The following is a 21,717-nucleotide window of genomic DNA, read 5'->3' as shown; positions in this document are numbered from 1 at the left end:
TCATCGCTATGGCGACGGACCGACCCATGGCTCTGAATATGAAGATGAAGACGAGCGTGCAGGACACCAAGCCCGTGTCCCATGCCCACTTGGACTTGTCCACGGCGGAGATTCCAAGGAAGATGAAGATGATGGTCTCGGCGATGCTGGCCAGGGTCTTCATGGTGTACTTGACGGTAGTCCGGGACTTCTGGGAAATGTTGGCCTCCACGTACTTGTTGGCACCGATGCCGCAGAAGGTCATCCTAGCGAGGGGGGAACATCGCAACCAAACCGCTGAATTCTGGATCGTTCCAAAGGACTAGTGCGGTGTACTCACGACAAGATGGACGACAACGAGCAGAGCTCGGCGGTCAGGTAGGCGAGGTAGACGAGGAGGAACACGAAGAGGGGCTCGATGATGCGGACCTTCTTGGTGAAGCGCGTGATGAAGCCCAGGATGACGGCAAAGACCAGACCCACCAAAGTCCCGCCCACGCTGACAATGAGGAACGAGGCTGCGCCAAAAGAGGGTCTTTTGTTTCTCGTTAAGGCACGCGATAGTGACGCCTCCTCTCTTACCGACTCCTTTGAAGTAATCCGCCGTCTGCACGTTCTCTGGTCCCACTTCCACGAAGGAAATGTACACTTTGTACAACACCTGGAAGACACAAAGAGAAGCTACCGGTTAGCCATGTTCAAGGAATATGTTTCCCTCCTTTTGGCAGGACAAGAACCATTTTGAGAAAAAACTGACAAATATAAGTTGGAACTAGAGATGTCCGATAATGGCTTTTTTGCCGATATCCGATATTGTCCAACTCTTAATTACCGATTCCGATATCAAGCGATACCGATATATACAGTCGTGGAATTAACACATTATTATGCCTAATTTTGTTGTGATGCCCCGCTGGATGCATTAAACAATGTAACAAGGTTTTCTAAAATAAATCAAGTTATGGAAAAAAATGCCAACATGGCACTGCCATATTTATTATTGAAGTCACAAAGTGCATTATTTTTTTTAACATGCCTCAAAAAAGCAGCTTGGAATTTGGGACATGTTCTCCCTGATAGAGAAGGAGGAAGTTGAGGTGTGTGTGGCGTGTGGGGGTAGCCGGGGGTGTATATTTTAGCGTCCCGGAGGAGTTAGTGCTGCAAGGGGTTCTGGGTATTTGTTCTGTTGTGTTTATGTTGTGTTACGGTGCGGATGTTCTCCCGAAATGTGTTTGTCATTCTTGTTTGGTGTGAGTTCACAGTGTGGCGCATATTTGTAACAGTGTTAAAGTTGTTTATACGGCCACCCTCAGTGTGACCTGTATGGCTGTTGACCAAGTATGCATGGCATTCACTTGTGTGTGTGTGAAAAGCCGTAGATATTGTGTGATTGGGCCGGCACACAAAGGCAGTGCCTTTAAGGTTTATTGGCGCTCTGTACTTCTCCCTACGTCCGTGTACACAGCGGCGTTTTTAAAAGTCATAAATTTAACTTCTTGAAACCGATACCGATAATTTCCGATATTACATTTTAAAGCATTTATCGGCCGACAATATCGGCAGTCTGATATTATCGGACATTCCTAGTTAGAACTGTACGCTACTTTATGTTAGAAATGGCAACAGCGGAGGATGAATGCCCCACAACAAGAGGACAGAGAAAAAGGAGCTTATTGACTTTAGCGAGGACTACAATTACGGACACGCGCTAGTTTTCGGGACTTATGCAGATCCCAAACACACATCAGCAGGTACCAATAGGTAAGAAAAGTTGGTTTTGCATAATATTGCGAAACAAAATGCTGGATAATGTCTCCTCTTAGATGCCATTTTGGGGTCCTTATACACACACCATAATAATACCCGTATGTTGAAGCACAGTACGTCTGACTATGGTACCTGTAATGTGCCAACAATCCATCAAGCAGTGCGGCTTCATAGCTTACGAAAGTCGAACTAAAACATTTTGACAGATTTTTTTGTCTTGTGTAATGGTCTATATTGTCATGATCTGTGGTCTGGATGATATTTTTGTTATTTTCTCTTTGTTTTGGACTCTTTTAGTTCCTGTTTGCGCTCCCTTGTTTGTTTAGTTAGCATGGCGACTTATTAGTTTCACCTGCCTCGTGTGTTCGGGACACGCACCTACTCTAATTAAGAAACTATTATTTAAGCCTGTCTTTGCCAGTAAGTCGGCTGGCGACATTGCTCTTTTCATGCTCGTTTCATGCCATTGCTTCATTCATGCCGCAGTAAGTCTTGTTCGTTCTATGCCATAGTTTGGTTAGTTCTTTTCTATGTCCGCAGTTCAGTCTAAGTGTTAGCGTATGTTTCCTGCTTTAAGTTTTATGTTCCTTAGCCTCTCGTGCAATCGTCACGCTTTCCTTTTGTTTTAGTTCCTGTCTTTTGTCCTGTGTAGTTAGATTAATAATAAATATGTTCCTACATGCTACCTTTGTCCGGAAAAGTCCAATTGCATCCCGGGAGAACAATCCTCGCAGTAAGTTGCGAAAACCCCCTCGTCGTGACATATATTCGCAATTACACATCAAAGTTTTGGTGTTGCTTGCTTACGGGTACTTGCTAGCATCATTTATTTACCGGGCGTCAGCCTGAGGTCCACGCGTATTTTATGTGTGACTGCCATCTACTGGTTACACTTGTCATTATATCATGTACCAAATAGAATTGTTTTGAGGTGGGTAAACACAACCAGTATTAATCCGTACATTAGACGCACCAGGTTATATAAACGCACTGTTGATTTTTTAGAAGAATTAAAGCATTTTAAGTGCGCCTTATACGAAAAATACGCTATACTAGATGAGGCAAATCCTGAAGGAATTGCGTGTATATGCTCCAAAGCTGAGGTTGAACCAAAATCCTGGAATTTTTTTTAGAATTGTTGAAGTAGAGCACACAATTCCCAAACAGGCTGAATATTTTGAAGTTGGAACAGTTTGAATGATATGAAAAATGTGGGAATTGTGGAACTTTGAAGAATGTCCCATTGATTTCAATAGGAAGTTCCAAAAAATTGGGGAAATTCGGGAAAAGCGGATTTTTTTTTTAAATGGTAAAAAACTTGAATGGTCTGAATGAGTTGAAATGGTTGGTGTTGGAATTTTTCAAATCGGCCGAGAACTGCTGAAGTAGTAACATGTTGCATTGAAAAATGGTATTACGGAATTCTGGGAAAACCGGGAATTTTTCCAGTTCAAAAAACAACTTTGTTTTTTGTCCTGATTAAGAGGAATGTTTTGATGCTGCAACGGTTGAAATACGTAAAAAAAAAATGTGGAAGGAGTAGTCGCCAGAAAAAAGGGTGGAAATAGGGCTTTGGAAAACCAGGAATTCTGGAAATTCCTGGATTTTTTTTTAACTTGGAAACTAATTACTTTAAATTTCCAGGATGGTGGAATGTGTTGAAGGTGGAAGGGTTTGAATCGGTTGAAAAATGGGGAAATGGTGGAAGTTTGCAAAATGGCCAATTCATTTTGAATGGGGGAAAAATGTCCCGGAAAACCTGGAATTCTGGGAAATCTGGGAATTTTGGGAATTTGTCAAGGGAAAGCCCGCGATTCCTGAATAGGCTGAACAGTTTGAAGTTGGAACGGTTTGAATCGGGTAAAAATGTGGAAGGTAGAGCGCGCCAAAATCTGAAGAAGAATTTGAAGAAGTTTAATAAATAGATGCATTTTGGTGTAGAAAACCATATGTGTGAAAGCTTTGGAGCATTCACACAATTATTGTCTCTTGTTTATTGCCGTTATGAAGTACCAGCCCGGAGGGAGTGTGGGGGAGTGTGTGTGTGTGCTCGGCACACACGTCAAGTTAACCTTCAGTTTTGATCCCTGTCAAGGCGTAGCAACCAAGGTGGACAAAAGCCTGATAGACACGGGCGACCATTTCAGCGGTCGCTCCGACCTTTAGATAGTTCAGCTCTCTTGTTTGTACTTACTACTTCTGTGGAGTGGAATAAATTGTTCAACTTTAATTCTGGTCACCTTTCATTATTTTAGGCAGCCTTTGAACAAAATAATCTGGGTGGACTCTTCTATGACGTCACATTAGTGCCAAAAATCCGAGCGCATAAAAACTGTTATCGCGCGCTGATTCTCCACTTCGTGCGCGCGCGCGGTGCCTTTCTGTGCGCGCGCGGTGCCTTTCTGCGCGCGCGTGGTGCCTTTTTGTGCGCGCGCGGTGCCTTTCTGCGCCGTCTCGGTCTGTGCGCTGTCATGTTTCGTTTTGGCACTTTGGGGGCGGGTATGCTTAGACGGCCCCTTATTTCTGATTGGTCAGGCGAAAAATGCTCAGAGCCAATCAGAAGTATAGCAGGGCGGGTCATCGTCAATATCATTGGCGTTGTTAGGCCTATTTTAGGGGGCCTCAAACCCCCCTAAAATATTCTTAAGCCCCCCTAAATAATTTGGTGTTATTTTTTTATTTATTTTTTATTTTTTTACAAATACATATTCATTATAAAGTGGCCCGAATATGAGTTTAAATAAATAATCATATAACCTGTTATTATTCACTCAGTTTCCCCTCACTTCGTAGCATAAGGTAGAGAGCCCCTTTAGTGCGTCGGTATCCAATCCATTCCACTTGTTCATATAGAAAATGCCCACATCACTCAAATTCCAGTCCGCATTTTCTCTGCGACCTTGCTTGCGGTCCTGCAGGTGTACGAAGCACATTATCTTCTTTTACAATGAGTGAAGCTGCACAAAACCTTGTGTGTGCAATTGTAAATAATTCAGTTTTTAAGTTTTGTGTTTCTTGTAGAATCTATATAAAGTAATATACATTAGCCTATTGTTAAAATAATGAAAAAACATCATTAAATATATTTGTCTTATTGTATAGCTACATTAATAGCTGTTGTATTATTATAGGATGGCTTGTTAAACATTTCATAGGATTTTCAAAGGGAGGAAAAACCAAGACATTTAATATAAAATGCAAAATGAATAAATACCTAAAAAGAAAAAAAATGGTTAAAAGCCATCGTCCCGGGGAGCATTTCATTTCGTCCCGTGCATTTTTTAAAATAATAATAACAACAATGAATAATTTCCAAGTCTTTGTTAGCCGTTTGTGAAGTTTTGTGCTCGTGCGTAACGTTCGCTCGCATCCTGTGCATCTCCTGGGTGCTAAGCCCCCCTGTCCTTAAAAGCTAGTGACGCCCCTGATCAATATGTATCAAGATTTACGGAGGAAGAAGTGGATAAAAAAATGTTGCGCGCTGATGAAGGTTATTTCATACCACATAAACACAATACAGGGTAATACAAAATGTGACCCAAATAAATAATAAGACAACAAACACCATAATCACATCTTTCAGACAAAACTGGTCCACCAGCAATAACATCCAACCATAACATCATTTTATATTTTCACTTCTTCTTGAACATTTGTTTTCTAATTTATGGAATTTCTTTTGATTCAGCCATAAAATGAATGAAATAATCTTTGAATTTTGTTTTTAAAATGTTAAAAATAGCCTTTTAATAATGTATTCTGAAACAGTTTAAAATAATCAGAGAACTGACTAACACTGACCCTACACAACTATGTTGCACAATGAAGTAATTCTTTTTAAAGCGAAAGAGGTAATTTCAACAGGTACAGCATCCTATGTCATATCTACATGTAATAAGATTTGTAACAAGGCAAACTGTTTGTAAATTGGTCGAAAATCGAGCAAGTTATGGTAATTTAATTAGTACATGTACCATTGACATCAATGTAATGATTGATGCTAGCTGTCCGAGGTAAGATGGCTACAACATTGCTACACTGGAGAATCATTGGTCATATGAAAAATGCTCAGAGCCAATCAGAAAGGAGGGGCCGTCTAAGCATACCCGCCCCCAAAGTGCCAAAAAGAAACATGACAACGCGAGGAGAGATGCCAGGAGTACACAGAGAGCTCACAGACCGAGACGGCGAAGTGGAGAATCAGCGTGCGATAACAGTTTTTATGCGCTCTGATTTTTGGCACTAATGTGACGCCATACTCTTCCCTCTTAAAGTCAGCGCTTAAATTATTATTTATAATTTTTTTAATTACAATAAAATTAAATAAATAAAATTTAAAAATGTACCGTATTTTTCGGACTATAAGTCGCAGTTTTTTTCATAGTTTGGCCGGGGGTGCGACTTATACTCAGGAGCGACTTATGTGTGAAATTATTAACACATTACCGTAAAATATCAAATAATATTATTTATCTCATTCACGTAAGAGACTAGACGTATAAGATTTCATGGGATTTAGCGATTAGGAGTGACAGATTGTTTGGTAAACGTATAGCATGTTCTATATGTTATAGTTATTTGAATGACTCTTACCATAATATGTTACGTTAACATACCAGGCACCTTCTCAGTTGGTTATTTATGCCTCATATAACGTACACTTATTCAGCCTGTTGTTCACTATTCTTTATTTATTTTAAATTGCCTTTCAAATGTCTATTCTTGGTGTTGGGTTTTATCAAATACATTTCCCCCCAAAAATGTGACTTATACTCCAGTGCAACTTATATATGTTTTTTTCCTTCTTTATTATGCATTTTCGGCCGGTGCGACTTATACTCCGAAAAATACGGTAAACATTTAAATAAACAATAAAGAACTAAAAATGTTAAAATTTAAAAAAAATTGGCGCTTGTGTGCTCGTGCACGAGAGGTCAGAAAGTGATTTGTGCACGTGCCGGGTGTCAGAGCGGGTCATGGCAGCACTTGTTGGCGGGATTAGCTCATATTCAGAGTGCTGATGCGGATTAGCAAAGGTGGTTAATCTGCTGCAACAAGTTTAATCTTTAAACTCCCATGAGAAACCAATACATATTTTAGGAACGCCGTGTAGACCGTGTCCAGTTTAGTGGTTTTAGGAGCTCATCTCCACTAGATGAGGATAACGGCGTCCTGAGGGCTTGTGAATAATCCGCACCTGTAAATCACAGTGGAGGTAGTTTGGGCATTCTTTTCCCTCGTCTCCCTGGTGAGGTGTTCATGTGCGACCGGGAGGAGACCACATGGCAGGCAAAACTAAAGACCCACTGGGGGCGGGAGACTATGTCTCACGGCGTGGGAACGTCTCTTTGGCCCTCACTATGTCATGACCAGAATAAATGGAATTTTGGAAAAATGGAATGTTTCTGCTTCGCAACTTCAACATAAATCTGCTGGTTCTGACCCGGGTCTAGCTCACTACACGCGTGTGTGTGTGTGCGTGTGTGTGTGTGTGTGTGTGTGTGGGCCTTTTCTCACCACTGTAACGGCGTCATTGAGCAGCGACTCTCCAAACACGATGATGAAGAGCATGTCGTTGACGTGGACTTCCTCAAACACGGCCAAAACCGCCACCGGATCCACAGCGGAGATCAGAGCGCCGAACAACAGGAAGTCCATCAGGTCGGCCTGCACACGCTCATCTGTGTGCAAGCACGCGCACACACACACACACACACACACACACACACACACACACACACACACACACACACACACACACACACACAGCCAAGTATGTTGTTTGTTTGCTAAGATAACCATATACATATCTACTGGACAGGGTTAGGGTTATCAACAATAGCTTATACCATTTTGTCCGATCAGAAATTGGCTGAGAGACAAGGGTGTGGAGATCAAATTTGGCATATTTATAAATGATGGTGACATAGAAAAGTTTGTCAACATTATTATGCTGCAAGCAAAAATGTTTATACATAAAAAAAATGCCGATTTCTGGCTTAATGGTTTAAAATGATCAATTAAATCTTGGAAAATTGTTAACAGTACAAAAGCCCTTAAATTGATATCTTTATTGAAAACATTTAAAGTGGAGATGTCCGATAATATCGGACTGCCGATATCGGCCGATAAATGCTTTAAAATGTGATATCGGTTTCAAAAAGTACAATTTATGACTTTTTAAAACGCTGCTGTGTACACGGACGTAGGGAGAAGTACAAAGCGCCAATAAACCTTAAAGGCACTGCCTTTGCGTGCCGGCCCAATCACATAATATCTACGGCTTCACAAACAAGTGAATGCAAGCATACTTGGTCAACAGCCATACAGGTCACACTGAGGGTGGCCGTATAAACAACTTTAACACTGTTACAAATATGCGCCACACTGTGAACCCACACCAAACAAGAATGACAAACACATTTCGGGAGAACATCCGCACCGTAACACAACATAAACACAACAGAACAAATACCCAGAACCCCTTGCAGCACTAACGCTTCCGGGACGCTACAATATACACCCCCCCGCTACCTCCCAACCCCGCCCACCTCAACCTCCTCATGCTCTCTCAGGGAGAGCATGTCCCAAATTCCAAGCTGCTGTTTTGAGGCATGTTAAAGATAAATAATGCACTTTGTGACTTCAATAATAAATATGGCAGTGCCATGTTGGCATTTTTTTCCATAGCTTGAGTTGATTTATTTTGGAAAACCTTGTTACATTGTTTAATGCATACAACGGGGGAATCACAACAAAATTAGGCATAATAATGTGTTAATTCCACGACTGTATATATCGGTATCGGTTGATATCAGAATCAGTCATTAAGAGTTGGACAATATCGGAATATCGGATATCGGCAAAAAAGCCATTATCGGACATCTCTAGTTTAAAGTGATTTAAATGAGTCTTTTTGAATTTTGTATTTTATCATATTGTTTATTATTATTTTTAATACTCTTTGTATTTGCTTTTATTTTCTTTCCTTGACATGTTTTGTTAAAGTCATACATTTGCTCAACCAGTTGCGTAAAATTGTTGAATATGTTGAAAGTGCCTTGACTTTTATGTACACTGTGGATATATGTTTGTTGTTCAATAAAAAATTAAAAAATACTACAGGCGTGTCCAAAAATTGTCAATAAAGTGTACCAATACAAAAAAATCAAAAGATGTAATTGACCAGTTTTCTTTTAGATTATGGCGTGGGCCAATAAAAAAAATAGTGACCCTAAGGTCAGACTTTAATCTACAAGCTAATGTTGCTAACACATAAACAGATAATTCCAAAAGGAAGTTTCGCGGTTATGTCTAATAAGTACTTTGGCGTGGGGTATTCCCCCCTCCCCCTTCCCCTCCATGTCTGACCTATGACCCCCAGCATCTTGGCGGCGTGGAGGCCGAAGCCCGTGCAGAAGGCGTTCCACAGCGTTCCCACCACGGCGTACATGAGGATGGCTCCCAGGTTGTCGAAGAAGAGCCGGGACGGCATGAAGTATCCGGCGTCGCCCACGATGGTGGGCAGCAGGAAGAGGAAGAAGAGGGCGGGCTCCAGCTGGTACAGCTGCTTCTTATTGGCTAAGAGCACCAGGCCGCCCAGAACCAGACCCAGTAGGATCAACATGCAGCTCTCCGGAACCACTGTTGTGAAGCGCTGAGACAAGTGGAACACTGCCAAGACAACAATTATTAATGTCACTATTATTGCTATTAACACCATTATCTACATTATTATTTACATTAACACAAATACATTATCATCTACGATAAGCTCCAACTTACCTGTGACCCCCATGAGGAAAAGCGGTATAGAAAATGGATGGATGAATAGATTATTATTTACATTAACACTATTACAATACAATAACACTATATTATCTAAATTAACACTATAATATACTGTACATTAACACTATGACCTACATTAACACTATTACATTACAATAACACTATAGTATCTACATTACCACTATGAGCTACATTACGACTAATATCTACATTAGAACTATCACATTATCACTCTTATGTACATTAATACTCATTTTTACATACACATTGTTTACATAACAATAGTATAAACACTATTGTTTACATTATCACTTTTGTCTATGCAAGACTGTTTGCATTAATACTATTATTATATACATTAGTACCTACACTATTAATTACATTAAAATATAATTTACTTTATCATTATTACCTACATAATCAGTGACATTTTCTTGTAATTTTCTTGGTTTTAAGAAAAAAAAAAGATTGTACAAAATAGGCTGTTTGTTTTGCAAAAAACACATCTCATTGTGTATTATTATTATTCAATAAACCTGTAATCTGCACCATTAAGTTCTGGAATTGAATCTGATCTACTAATTGCAACACTTTTATTGCAAATGTTGATGCAAAATAAAAGAAGAGTGTCAACATCAAGGTGGTAGCAGGGTTTGGAGGGGGGGGAGTGCCACTGTATGCTACACTGGCTTTTCAACGCAGGAGAATAATCCAGGCTTTATTAGAGTGTCATAAATACACATTTTTATAGACGTCATTCAGCATTTGCAAGACTGAAAATTAATGGATTTTTTTGGTCAAAACAATGTTTTTTTAATTTAAATATAATTTTTTTTTTTAAATAGGTAATTTATTTCAGCAAAACACTTCTCTGATTGTGTATTAATATTATTATTAAGTGTCTTGTTAAATGAATGAACCTGTAATCTGCACCATAAAGTTCTGGAATTGAATCTAATCTATTACTGCAACACTTTTTTTTTGCAAATGTTGATAAAGAATTGAAGAACGTCAACATCAAGGTGGCAGCAGGGTTTTGAGGGGGGAGCGCGAGCCAGTGTAGCATATGGTGGCTCTTCAACACAGCAGCATAATCAAGGCGTTATTAGCGTGTCATAAATAGACATTTTTATAGACGTCATTCAGCATTTGCGACACTGCAAATTTGGGGATTTTTTTTGTCAGAAAAAAAATACAAAATTATTTTGACTTTTTTTTTTTTTAAATAGGTTATTTTTTCTGCAAAAAACACATCTCTTTGTGTATTAATAGTATTATTAAGTGTATTGTTAAATGAATAAACCTGTAATCTGCACCATAAGGTTCTAGAATTGAATCCAATCTACTAATTGCAACATTTTTATTGCAAATGTTGATAAATAATTGGAGGAGAACATCAACACAAGGAGCAGGGTTTGGAGGGGGAAGAGTGAGCCAGTGTAGCATACGGTGGCTCGTCAACACAGCAGCATAATCCAGGCGTTATTAGCTTGTCATAAATAGACATTTTTATAGGCGTCATTCAGCATTTGCAACACTGCAAGTTTTTTTTTTAAATTGTTTATTTTATTTTTATTTTTTTTAATAGACCACTTTTTCTGCAAAAAAACAATCTCATTGTGTATTAATATTAGGGCTGCGAATCTTTGGGTGTCCCACGATTCGATTCAATATCGATTCTTGGGGTCACGGTTCGATTCTAAATCGATTTTTTTCGATTCAACGCGATTCTCGATTCAAAAACGATATTTTCCCGATTCAAAACGATTCTCTATTCATTCAATACATAGGATTTCAGCAGGATCTACCCCAGTCTGCTGACATGCAAGCAGAGTAGTAGATTTTTGTAAAAAAGCGTATATAATTGTAAAGGACAATGTTTTATCAACTGATTGCAATAATGTAAATTTGTTTCAACTATTAAATGAACCAAAAATATGACTTATTTTATCTTTGTGAAAATATTGGACACAATGTGTTGTCAAGCTTATGAGATGTGATGCACTATTGTTCTTTTTTTAATTTTTTTTATAAATGTCTAATGATAATGTCAATGAAGGATTTTTAATCACTGCTATGTTGAAATTGTAACTAATAAATGGGGGACGGCGTGGCGCAGTGGGAGAGTGGCCGTGCGCAACCCGAGGGTCACTGGTTCAATCCCCACCTAGTACCAACCTCGTCATGTCCGTTGTGTCCTGAGCAAGACACTTCACCCTTGCTCCTGATGGGTGCTGGTTAGCGCCTTGCATGGCAGCTCCCTCCATCAGTGTGTGAATGTGTGTGTGAATGGGTAAATGTGGAAGTAGTGTCAAAGCGCTTTGAGTACCTTGAAGGTAGAAAAGCGCTATACAAGTACAACCCATTTATCATTTATCATTTAATATTGATCCTGTTGTTGATAATATTCATTTTTGTTTCACTACTTTTGGTTTGTTCTGTGTCGTGTTTGTGTCTCCTCTCAATTGCTCTGTTTATTGCAGTGTTGCTGGGTCGGGTTTGGTTTTGGAATTGGATTGCATTGCTATGGTATTGCTGTGTATCGTTTTGTTGGATTGATTAATTAAAAAAAAATAATAATGGAAAAAAATATATATATATATATTTTTTTTTAAATCGATTTTTAAAAAATGAGAATCGATACTGAATCGCACAACGTGAGAATTGCGATTCGAATTCGAATCGATTTTTTCCCACACCCCTAGTTAATATGATTATTTTTTGGGTCAAAAAGTTTTTTTGTGTTTTTTTTTATTGTTTTTATTTTATTTTTTAATAGGCCACTTTTTCTGCAAAAACAAATCTCACTGTGTGTCAATATTATTATTTGTTGGTATATTATTAAAAGATTAAACTTGGTATCTGCACCGTAAGGTTCTGGAATTGAATCTATCTACTAATTGCAACACTTGTTTTGCAAATGTTGATGCAAAACTGGAGAACGTCAACAGGTAGCAGCGTTTGGAGGGGAAACAGTGAACCAGTGTGGCATACAGGCATTATTAGCGTGTCATTAATAGACATTTTTAACAGTTTATTTTAATTTTATTTATTTTATTTATTTTTTTAAATAGGCCACTTTTTCTGCAGAAAACCAATCTCACTCAGTATTAATATTATTATTATTTTTAATTATTTATTTTATTGAAGTATATTATTAAAGGATTAAACCTGGTATCTACACTGTAAGGTTCTGGAATTGAATCTAATCTACTAATTGCAACATTTTTTTTTGCAAATGTTGATGCAAAATTGGAGGAGAACGTCAACAGGCAGCGGCGTTTGGAGGGGAAAGAGCGAGACAGTGTAGCATACAGGCGTTATTAGCGTGTCATAAATATACATTATTTTACATTATCTACATTGTATGAACACTAATATCTACATTACAATATTATCTACATATCTAACATCTACATCATTTTTACATTAACACCACTGTTTACATTACATGCATTATCAGGATATAACGATAGTATTAAAAGCTCTATTGACGGTCAAATGTATATAATGATATGGTATAAAGTCTATAACACGCAACCCTAGTTTACATTACTATTATTAACATTGTTATGACTTTTTAGTTGAGACTTTTGACCTTTCGACCAGGTCTTTACATTCACACACACACACACGCACACACACACACACACACACACACACACACAAATGATCAGTGTGTGCTCTGGTCGCGTGCACACTGGTTAACCATCTGCGCAGCAGCAACAACACACTGATTGTGCCGCTCCACAACATTGTGTCATTGTGTCATAAAAATCGACTCCCAAGTGGGCCAGACTGGTCAAATCACGGCACGATAACTTAAAAATAAAGACAACTCCAGATTGTTTTCTTTGTTTAAAAATAGATTAAGCACATTCTGAAATTGTACAAATCATAATGTTGTTGTTTTTTTTTTTTTACAACTACCTGTTGCGGTTAATAGTATATAACCTACTCAGTGGCCTAGTGGTTAGAGTGTCCGCCCTGAGATCGGTAGGTTGTGAGTTCAAACCCTGGCCGAGTCATACCAAAGACTATAAAAATGGGATCCATTACCTCCCTGCTTGGCACTCAGCATCAAGGTTTGGAATTGGAGGTTATATCACCAAAAATGATTCCCGGGCGCGGCCACCGCTGCTGCTCACTGTTCCCCTCACCTCCCAGGGGGTGATCAAGGGTGATGGGTCAAATGCAGAGAATAATTTCGCCACACCTATTGTGTGTGTTACAATCATTGGTACTTTAACTTTATATACACTTTACATTATTTCATCAGTCAACTCACTGGTGTTAATTTCCAATCTATCAAGGTAAAAAAAATGATATCAAAATCAAATTACAGTCTGCTATTTATGTAGTTTGATCATTTTCCTCTACTGATGCACTAACATCATGTGGTTTATTTTGTACATATGTAGCATCATCTACAAAGATACAAAGAATTGCTGTTGTGACATCCAGTGGACACATTTAGAACAGCAGTTTGTTTCATTTAAAAATTTCAGGTTAAATATTATACTTGGCAATCTCATCCCGTGGGCCGGATAAAACTTGTTTGCGGGCCTGTTCCGGCCCTGAGGCCATACGTTTGACACCCCTGGTTTAAACGATTTCAACATTTAAACCATTTCCACATTCATCCTACGTTCCACAGTTCAGCGTCAGCTTTTGAACATTTAAACCATTCCAACTCGGGTTGTACGGTATACCGGTATTAGTATAGTACCGCGATAGTAATTAATCATATTCAGTACTATACCGCCTCTGAAAAGTACCGGTCCGCCGGTACTAATATGTCCCTGGACACATGAGGACTTTGAATATGACCAATGTATGATCCTGTAACTACTTGGTATCGGTTTGAAACCCAAATGTGTGGTATCATCCAAAACTAATGTAAAGTATCAAACAACAGAAGAATAAGTGATTATTACATTTTAACAGAAGTGTAGATAGAACATGTTAAAAGAGGAAAGTAAGCAGATATTAACAGTAAATGAACAAGTAGATTAATAATTAATTTTCTACCACTTGTCCTTCATAATTTTGACAAAATAATAGAATGGAAAATGACACAATATGTTACTGCATATGTCAGCAGCTAAATTAGGAGCCTTTGATTGTTTACTTACTAATAAAAGACAAGTTGTCTTGTATGTTCACTATTTTATTTAAGGACAAACTTGCAATAAGAAACATATGTTTAATGTACCCTAAGATTTTTTGTTAAAATAAAGCCAATAATGCCATTTTTTGTGGTCCCCTTTATTTAGAAAATTACCGAAAAGTACCGAAAAGCATCGAAATAATTTTGATACCGGTACCAAAATATTAGTATCGGGACAACACTAATTCCAACATTCAAACTATTCTTACATTCAATAATAATAATAATAATAATGAATTACATTTGTAACGCACTTTACATTTGTTAAAATCTCAAAGTGCTAAAAAGTATACAAAAAAATAAAAAATAAATAAAAATGGAAAGTTAAAATATATAATAGAAAATTAAAATAGAAATGAAAAACATGAAAAACACTAGATAAAACAGAAACATAGATACAAATAGAAATAAAAGCATGAAAGCATGATTCATACTACATTCTGTCTGCATTTCAGTTCAACTTCAGCATTGGAGCATTCACACGCAACTCCTTCCTCTTCTAGTTTAATGACAAAATTGTTCTTTGATTGCAATAAGAAACATAAGTCAAATGTATCGTAACATTTCCGTTAAAAATAAAGCCAATCATGAAATTTTTTATGTGGTCACCTTTATTTTGAAAAGTATCGAAATACATGTTGGCACTCCTGACAACACTACCGCACATCATTTCTCCTTTGTGCGTTAAATGAAGTACACTATATTGCCAAAGGTGTTTGGCCACCTGCCTTGACTCACATATGAACTTGAAGTGCCATCCCATTCCTAACCCACAGGGTTCAATATGATGTCGGTCCACCTTTTAAGTTAAGTTAAGTTAAGTTAAGTTAAGTTAAAGACCCCCTGGGAGGTGAGGGGAGCAGTGGACAGCAGCAGTGCCGCGCCCGGGAATCATTTTTGGTGATTTAACACCCAATTCCAACCCTTGATGCTGAGTGCCAAGCAGGGAGGTAATGGGTCCCATTTTTAAAGTCTTTGGTATGACTCAGCCGGGGTTTGAACTCACAACCTACCGATCTCAGGGCGGGCACTTTTGCAGCTATTACAGCTTCAACTCCTCTGGGAAGGCTGTCCACAATGTTGCGGAGTGTGTTTATAGGAATCTTCCACCACTCTTCCAAAATCGCATTGGTGAGGCCAATGCCCAACTCCTGAAAAACAACCCCACACCATAATTCCTCCGCTGACCCCTCTCTGTCAGTTTACGTGGCCCACCACTTCGTGGCTGAGTTGCTGTTGTTCCCAAACTCTTCCATTTTCTTATAACAAAGCTGACAGTTGATTTTGGGATATTTAGGAGCGAGGAAATTTCCCGACTGGATTTGTTGCACAGGTGGCATCCTATGACAGTTCCACGCTGGAAATCACTGAGAGCGGCCCATTCTTTCACAAATGTTTGTAGAAACAGTCTCCATGCCTAAGTGCTTGATTTTATACACCTGTGGCCGGGCCAAGTGATTAGGACACCAGATTCTGATCATTTGGATGGGTGGCCAAATACTTTTGGCAATATGTACTACCAGTCTGTGGTTGCCAGTGTTCTGTTCTACATCGTAGTGTGCTGGGGGGTCAGTACATCCAATAAGGACAGCTCCAGACTGGAGAAACTGATCAGGAGGGCCGGCTCCACGATCGGAATAAAACTGGACTTACTGGTGACGGTGGCAGAGAAGAGGACTGTGGAAAAACTAGTGAGCATCATGGATGATGCCAGTCACCCTCTGCATACCATTATCAGTAGCCAGAGGAGCCTGTTCAGTGCTACACTGCTTCATCCCAAGTGCAGGACTATCCATCCATCCATCCATTCATTTTCTTCCGCTTATCCGAGGTCGGGTCGCTGGGGCAGCAGCCTAAGCAGAGAAGCCCAGACTTCCCTCTCCCCAGCCACTTCGTCCAGCTCCTCCCGGGGGATCCCGAGGCGTTCCCAGGCCAGCCGGGAGACATAGCCTAACCAACGTGTCCTGGGTCTTCCCCTTGGCCTCCCGCCGGTCGGATGTGCCCCAAACACCTCCCTAGGGAGGCGTTCGGGTGGCATCCTGGTGGCATCCTGAGCAGATGCCCGAACCACCTCATCTGGCTCACGGGTACAAGCGGCCCGAAATGAGTTTCCTCCGCCGGGTGGCGGGTCTCTCCCTTAGAGATAGGGTGAGAAGCTCTGTCATCCGGGAGGAACTTGGAGTAAAGCCACTGCTCCTCCACATCAAGAGGAGCCAGAGAGAAGAAAAAAGAAGAAAAAAAAAAAGTGCAAGACTAATAGACTCAAAAACTCCTTTGTCCCACACGCCATCAGACTGTACAACTCCTCTCTGGGGGGGAAGAGGGGTACTAGGATGACAGGGGATGCAAAACAATAACAGTACAATACTTTTTCATAACATGGTCACTACTGCCTCGTTTCTCTTGTTATATTCTTATTTTTACTAGAGATGTCCGATATTATCGGCTGATAAATGCTTTAAAATGTAATATCGTAAATTATCGGTATCAGTTTCAACCTCCCGATTTTCCCGGGAGACTCCCGAATTACAGTGCCCCTCCCGAAAATCTCCCGGGGCAACCATTCTCCCGATTTCCACCTGGACAACATTATTGAGAGCGTGCCTTAAAGGCACTGCCTTTAGCGTCCTCTACAATCTGTCGTCACGTCCGCTTTTCCTCCATACAAACAGCATGCCGGCCCAGCCACGTAATATATGCGGCTTTTACACACACATAAGTGAATGCAAGGCATACTTGATCAACAGCCATACAGGTCACACTGAGGGTGGCCGTATAAACAACTTTAACACTGTTACAAATATGCGCCACACTGTGAACCCACACCAAACAAGAATGACAAACACATTTTCGGGAGAACACTGTAACACAACAGAACAAATACCCAGAAACCCTTGCAGCACTAGCTCTTCCGGGACGCTACAATATACACCCCCGCTACCACCAAACCCCGCCCACCTCACCACCACCCGAACTCAGAGGTCTCAAGGTTGACAAGTGTGCTCTAGTATACTCTGGACTGAAGCTGTGTGCCTTCATTGTTTTTGTAGCTGTTGTTTTGAGGCATGTTTAAAAAAAAAAATAATAATGACCTTGTGAAAGTCAAAGTATAGTATTTCCTACAGTTGTAGTGGGTATCAGGATTATCTCAGGGAGAGCATGTCCCAAATTCCAAGCTGCTGTTTTGAGGCATGTTAAAAAAAAAAATAATAATGACCTTGTGAAAGTCAAAGTATAGTATTTCCCATAGTTGTAGTGGGTATCAGGATTATCTCAGGGAGAGGATGTCCCATATTCCAAGCTGCTGTTTTGAGGCATGTTAAAAAAAATAATGCACTTTGTGACTTCAATAATAAATATGGCAGTGCCATGTTGGCACTTTTTTCCATAACTGGAGTTGAAGTTGTTCTCTATTTTGGAAAACCTTGTTTTTGATTGATTGATTGAATCTTGTATTAGTAGATTGCACAGCACAGTACATATTCCGTACAATTGACCACTAAATGGTAACACCCGAATAAGTTTTTCAACTTGTTTAAGTCGGGGTCCACGTTAATCAATTCATGGTAAAGTTACATTGTTTAATGCATCCAGCGGGGCATCACAACAAAATGAGGCATAATAATGTGTTAATTCCACGACTGTATATATCGGTATCGGTTGATATCGGAATCGGTAATTAAGAGTTGGACAATATCGGGATATCGGCAAAAAAGCCATTATCGGACATCTCTAATTTTTACTGTTATATTTTTATTCTGAATGTTGCTATTTATTTTTATTCTTATTGTTATATCTTCTATTTTATTTCCATTTATACCCCCATTATTTACTTTTCAAATGCGTTCTTCAATTCTGTACACTGATGCTGGAATTTTAATTTTCCTGAGGGAACTCTCCTGAAGGAATCAATAAAGTACTATCCATCAATCTATCTATATAGTGTACATAACCAACGTTCCCTCTAAGGTGCGCGCCTGTGCAATTGCGCACCGCTCAAGCGTCGTCTGCGCACGGCAAATCTATGCCGCGCACAAAATCAAATAAAAAAATAAGCGCATAACAATTTTCAACACGACACGGACACGACAGAGAAAACAGTTTTCGTCATCATTGTTCAAATATTGTAACGTCTGTCGAGACGCTTTGAGGACATGAATTCCATCCATCACTTTACTGAGCAAAACTCTTTATTGTCGGCCATAAACACATCACCAAAACATTAGTAAAAAAAATTATATCTAGCAAAACTGGTCATTTTCTGCAGTACAAACCAGACCAAAAGCAACTTTGTTATATCAACAGCACCCGCTCGCTCTTTCTCACTTGCGCCAACACATGCACATATGGCACTTAGCCAGTGATGCGTTTACAGCCACACAAAAAGTCGGACCACTCCAACACCACACATAAAGTGTCATTCCACGTCGTTACACTATGATTTACCAATCAAACGTATGCTTATTCTAGTGTCATTTATTAGGAATCTTAATTTATAAATATTAATCATGAAATGCTGTTAGTATATTAAATAAATACTAATACAAATATATTTTTTACAAACAGAAAGTTGCAGGAATGTACACATGATCCCCTGCTTACATCTCATTGTGCAACATGTGAATGTTTTAATGGGAACTAAATGCAATGTCTGAAAGGGGTACAAATTATTTCCAAAGCAGGACCTCCACCCAGACAAACAATACAAGTACACAGTTCATGAAAAACAATATTTTTTGTTATTGTCATTGTAAGTGGGCCTAAACACTTATATTAGAAAATAACCTCATGGAAATGACTGCTGTCATTTGATTATAATAATAAGAGAATGTTGTCTGTCTATCTGTGTTGGCCCTGCGATGAGGTGAGGACTTGTCCAGGGTGTTAAAGTTAAAAGTTAAAGTACCAATGATTGTCACACACACACTAGGTGTGGCGAGATTATTCTCTGCATTTGACCCATCACCCTTGATCACCCCCTGGGAGGTGAGGGAATCATTTTGGTGATTTAACCCCCAATTCCAACCCTTGATGCTGAGTGCCAAGCAGGGAGGTAATGGGTCCCATTTTTATAGTCTTTGGTATGACTCGGCCGGGGTTTGAACTCACAACCTACCGATCTCAGGGCGGACACTCTAACCACTAGGCCACTGAGTAGGTACCCTGCCTTCCGCCCGAATGCAGCTGAGATAGGCTCCAGCACCCCCCGCTTTCCCGAAAGGATGGATGGATGGAGATTGAACTTGTTATTTAGTCTGGTTTGGGACAGGTGTGCTGCTAGTGTAGCCACAGTGTGCACGTCTGATGGGCTCCACTGAATGCTCAGGGAGTTTTTTGCGTTTGCTCACACACATGAAAAATTAGAGGGAACATTGTACAAAACATTGCTTAATTTCTTTTCACGCTTGCACGACCGTCTTGAACATAAAGTTGAATGACCGCCACAGCTTGACCCTGGAACGGACCACGCCGCTAGAAACGGGGGGGGGGGGGGGGGGGGGGGGGAAAGTAACAAGTGTGACTTGTCCCCGCTCTGTTGCGTTAGAACAATTGTGTTTTTTTTTCCTGTGCCAACGTCCTCCAAAGACGCAAGCTGCTCTGTTACTTTGTGGCGGCGGAAGTGTGAAAGAGGCGCCATATTACGGTTTTATTGAATTATTTTGGAACATGCAGAGGGAGGGAACAGGCTGTGGGAAAGATTACTCAGCAGTTTTCATGTGTAGTCTGCGTTGACATGATGGTACTCACTCATTCATGTTCAGGGTCAAAGGTGACGTAGTCGGACATACAGTATGTAGACATTATTTAAATAAGTGTGTGTGTGTGTGTGTGTGTGTGTGTGTGTGTGTGTGTGTGTGTGTGTGTGTGTGTGTGTGTGTGTGTGTGTACTCACAAATCTTGGCCACGCTGGCCACCAGGAGCCACACGGCGATGACGTAGGGAGTCTGCACGTAGGTCCACTCCCACTGGACCACCCGGTACCCGCCACCGTGGTGCCGGTCCTCCTCCTTGACGGCGGTGGCAGGCCGGGGCAGAGGGTCGGTGGGCCCCGCGTACTCGCCGCCGGTGTGCGGGAGTTCAGGCGGCGGCCCGACGGTCGCGCTCCGGTCGGCGGCGGCGGCCGAAGCCGTCAGCAGGACGAGCACGAGCGTCAGCATCTTCCCGCGCGCGCACGTGCACAGCCGCCTCGGGTCCCCTCGCGCAAGCTTATAAAGTCCCGAGCGCGCGCGCACGCTCCGGTGACACAAGGAGGCGGGGCGCAGGACAACACGTGACCCCCCCGCGACCACCTTCGCTGTGATAAGTGAGCGTCATCGCGACGGCGTCACGCGCCCCGGATGTTACCTGTTGCTACAACGCAGGGATAAGGAAATAAACATGTTGGAACAAGTTATCCACTCGTGTTTGTTTGAAAAGAGCAAGTCCAGGGGTGTACAAAGTGGGGTCCGTGGGCCTAATTAGGCCGACTGGTTGTCTCACTACTCGATCGGTACTGGAAGACGTGATCGGTCACACGCATGCGCGAAGACCACGTCACTTCCTGGACTTGAAATGTTTACATTTAAGAATTGCTGCGTCATGTTCTGTGATATTTGAATGTTTTATTAATGGGTTTTTTTAATAGCTTACTTAGGAGTAAAAAAAAATAAAAATAAAATATGTATATAAAATTTTTTTAAATTATAGTAATAATATAGTATAGTAATAATATAGTAATAATTTGTAAAAAAAAAAAAATGTAATGACAAAAAAATAAAAAAGCAACAGTTTCCCTTGGGTGAGCGTGGCTTGATTGGTGGAGCGGCTGTGCCAGCAACTTGAGGGTTCCAGGTTCGAGCCCCACTTCCGCCATCCTAGTCACTGCCGTTGTGTCCTTGGGCAAGACACTTTACCCACCTGCTCCCAGTGCCACCCGCACTGGTTTAAATGTAACTTAGATAATGGGTTTCACTATGTAAAGCGCTTTGAGTCACTAGAGATAAAGCGCTATAATTCACTTGTGGATCATT

The 21,717-nt window shown here is 40.4% G+C and overlaps 1 protein-coding gene across 2 annotated transcripts in view; it reads right to left on the bottom strand.

Moving 5' to 3' along the window:
* Nucleotides 1-20,865, bottom strand: part of slc9a5 (solute carrier family 9 member A5) — a 38,911-nt gene extending 18,046 nt beyond the window's left edge. Inside the window, exons 1-6 of one of the 2 annotated variants that reach the window (XM_061963777.2) lie at nucleotides 20,601-20,865; nucleotides 9,118-9,420; nucleotides 7,264-7,427; nucleotides 562-640; nucleotides 320-497; nucleotides 25-245 (exon numbers count right to left, since the gene is read on the bottom strand). In XM_061963777.2, the coding sequence (XP_061819761.1) occupies nucleotides 25-245; nucleotides 320-497; nucleotides 562-640; nucleotides 7,264-7,427; nucleotides 9,118-9,420; nucleotides 20,601-20,865 (1,210 nt within the window). The remainder of the gene's footprint in view (nucleotides 1-24; nucleotides 246-319; nucleotides 498-561; nucleotides 641-7,263; nucleotides 7,428-9,117; nucleotides 9,421-20,600) is intronic. The other variant, XM_072913345.1, reaches the window with a different exon arrangement.
* Nucleotides 20,866-21,717: the final 852 nt, after the last annotated feature.

The sequence above is a fragment of the Nerophis lumbriciformis genome, linkage group LG06, assembly GCF_033978685.3.
Source record: "Nerophis lumbriciformis linkage group LG06, RoL_Nlum_v2.1, whole genome shotgun sequence".
Classification (NCBI taxonomy): domain Eukaryota; kingdom Metazoa; phylum Chordata; class Actinopteri; order Syngnathiformes; family Syngnathidae; genus Nerophis; species Nerophis lumbriciformis.
The sequence above is the reverse complement of the archived record's forward strand: the minus strand, read 5'-3'. Positions and strand labels throughout refer to the sequence as shown.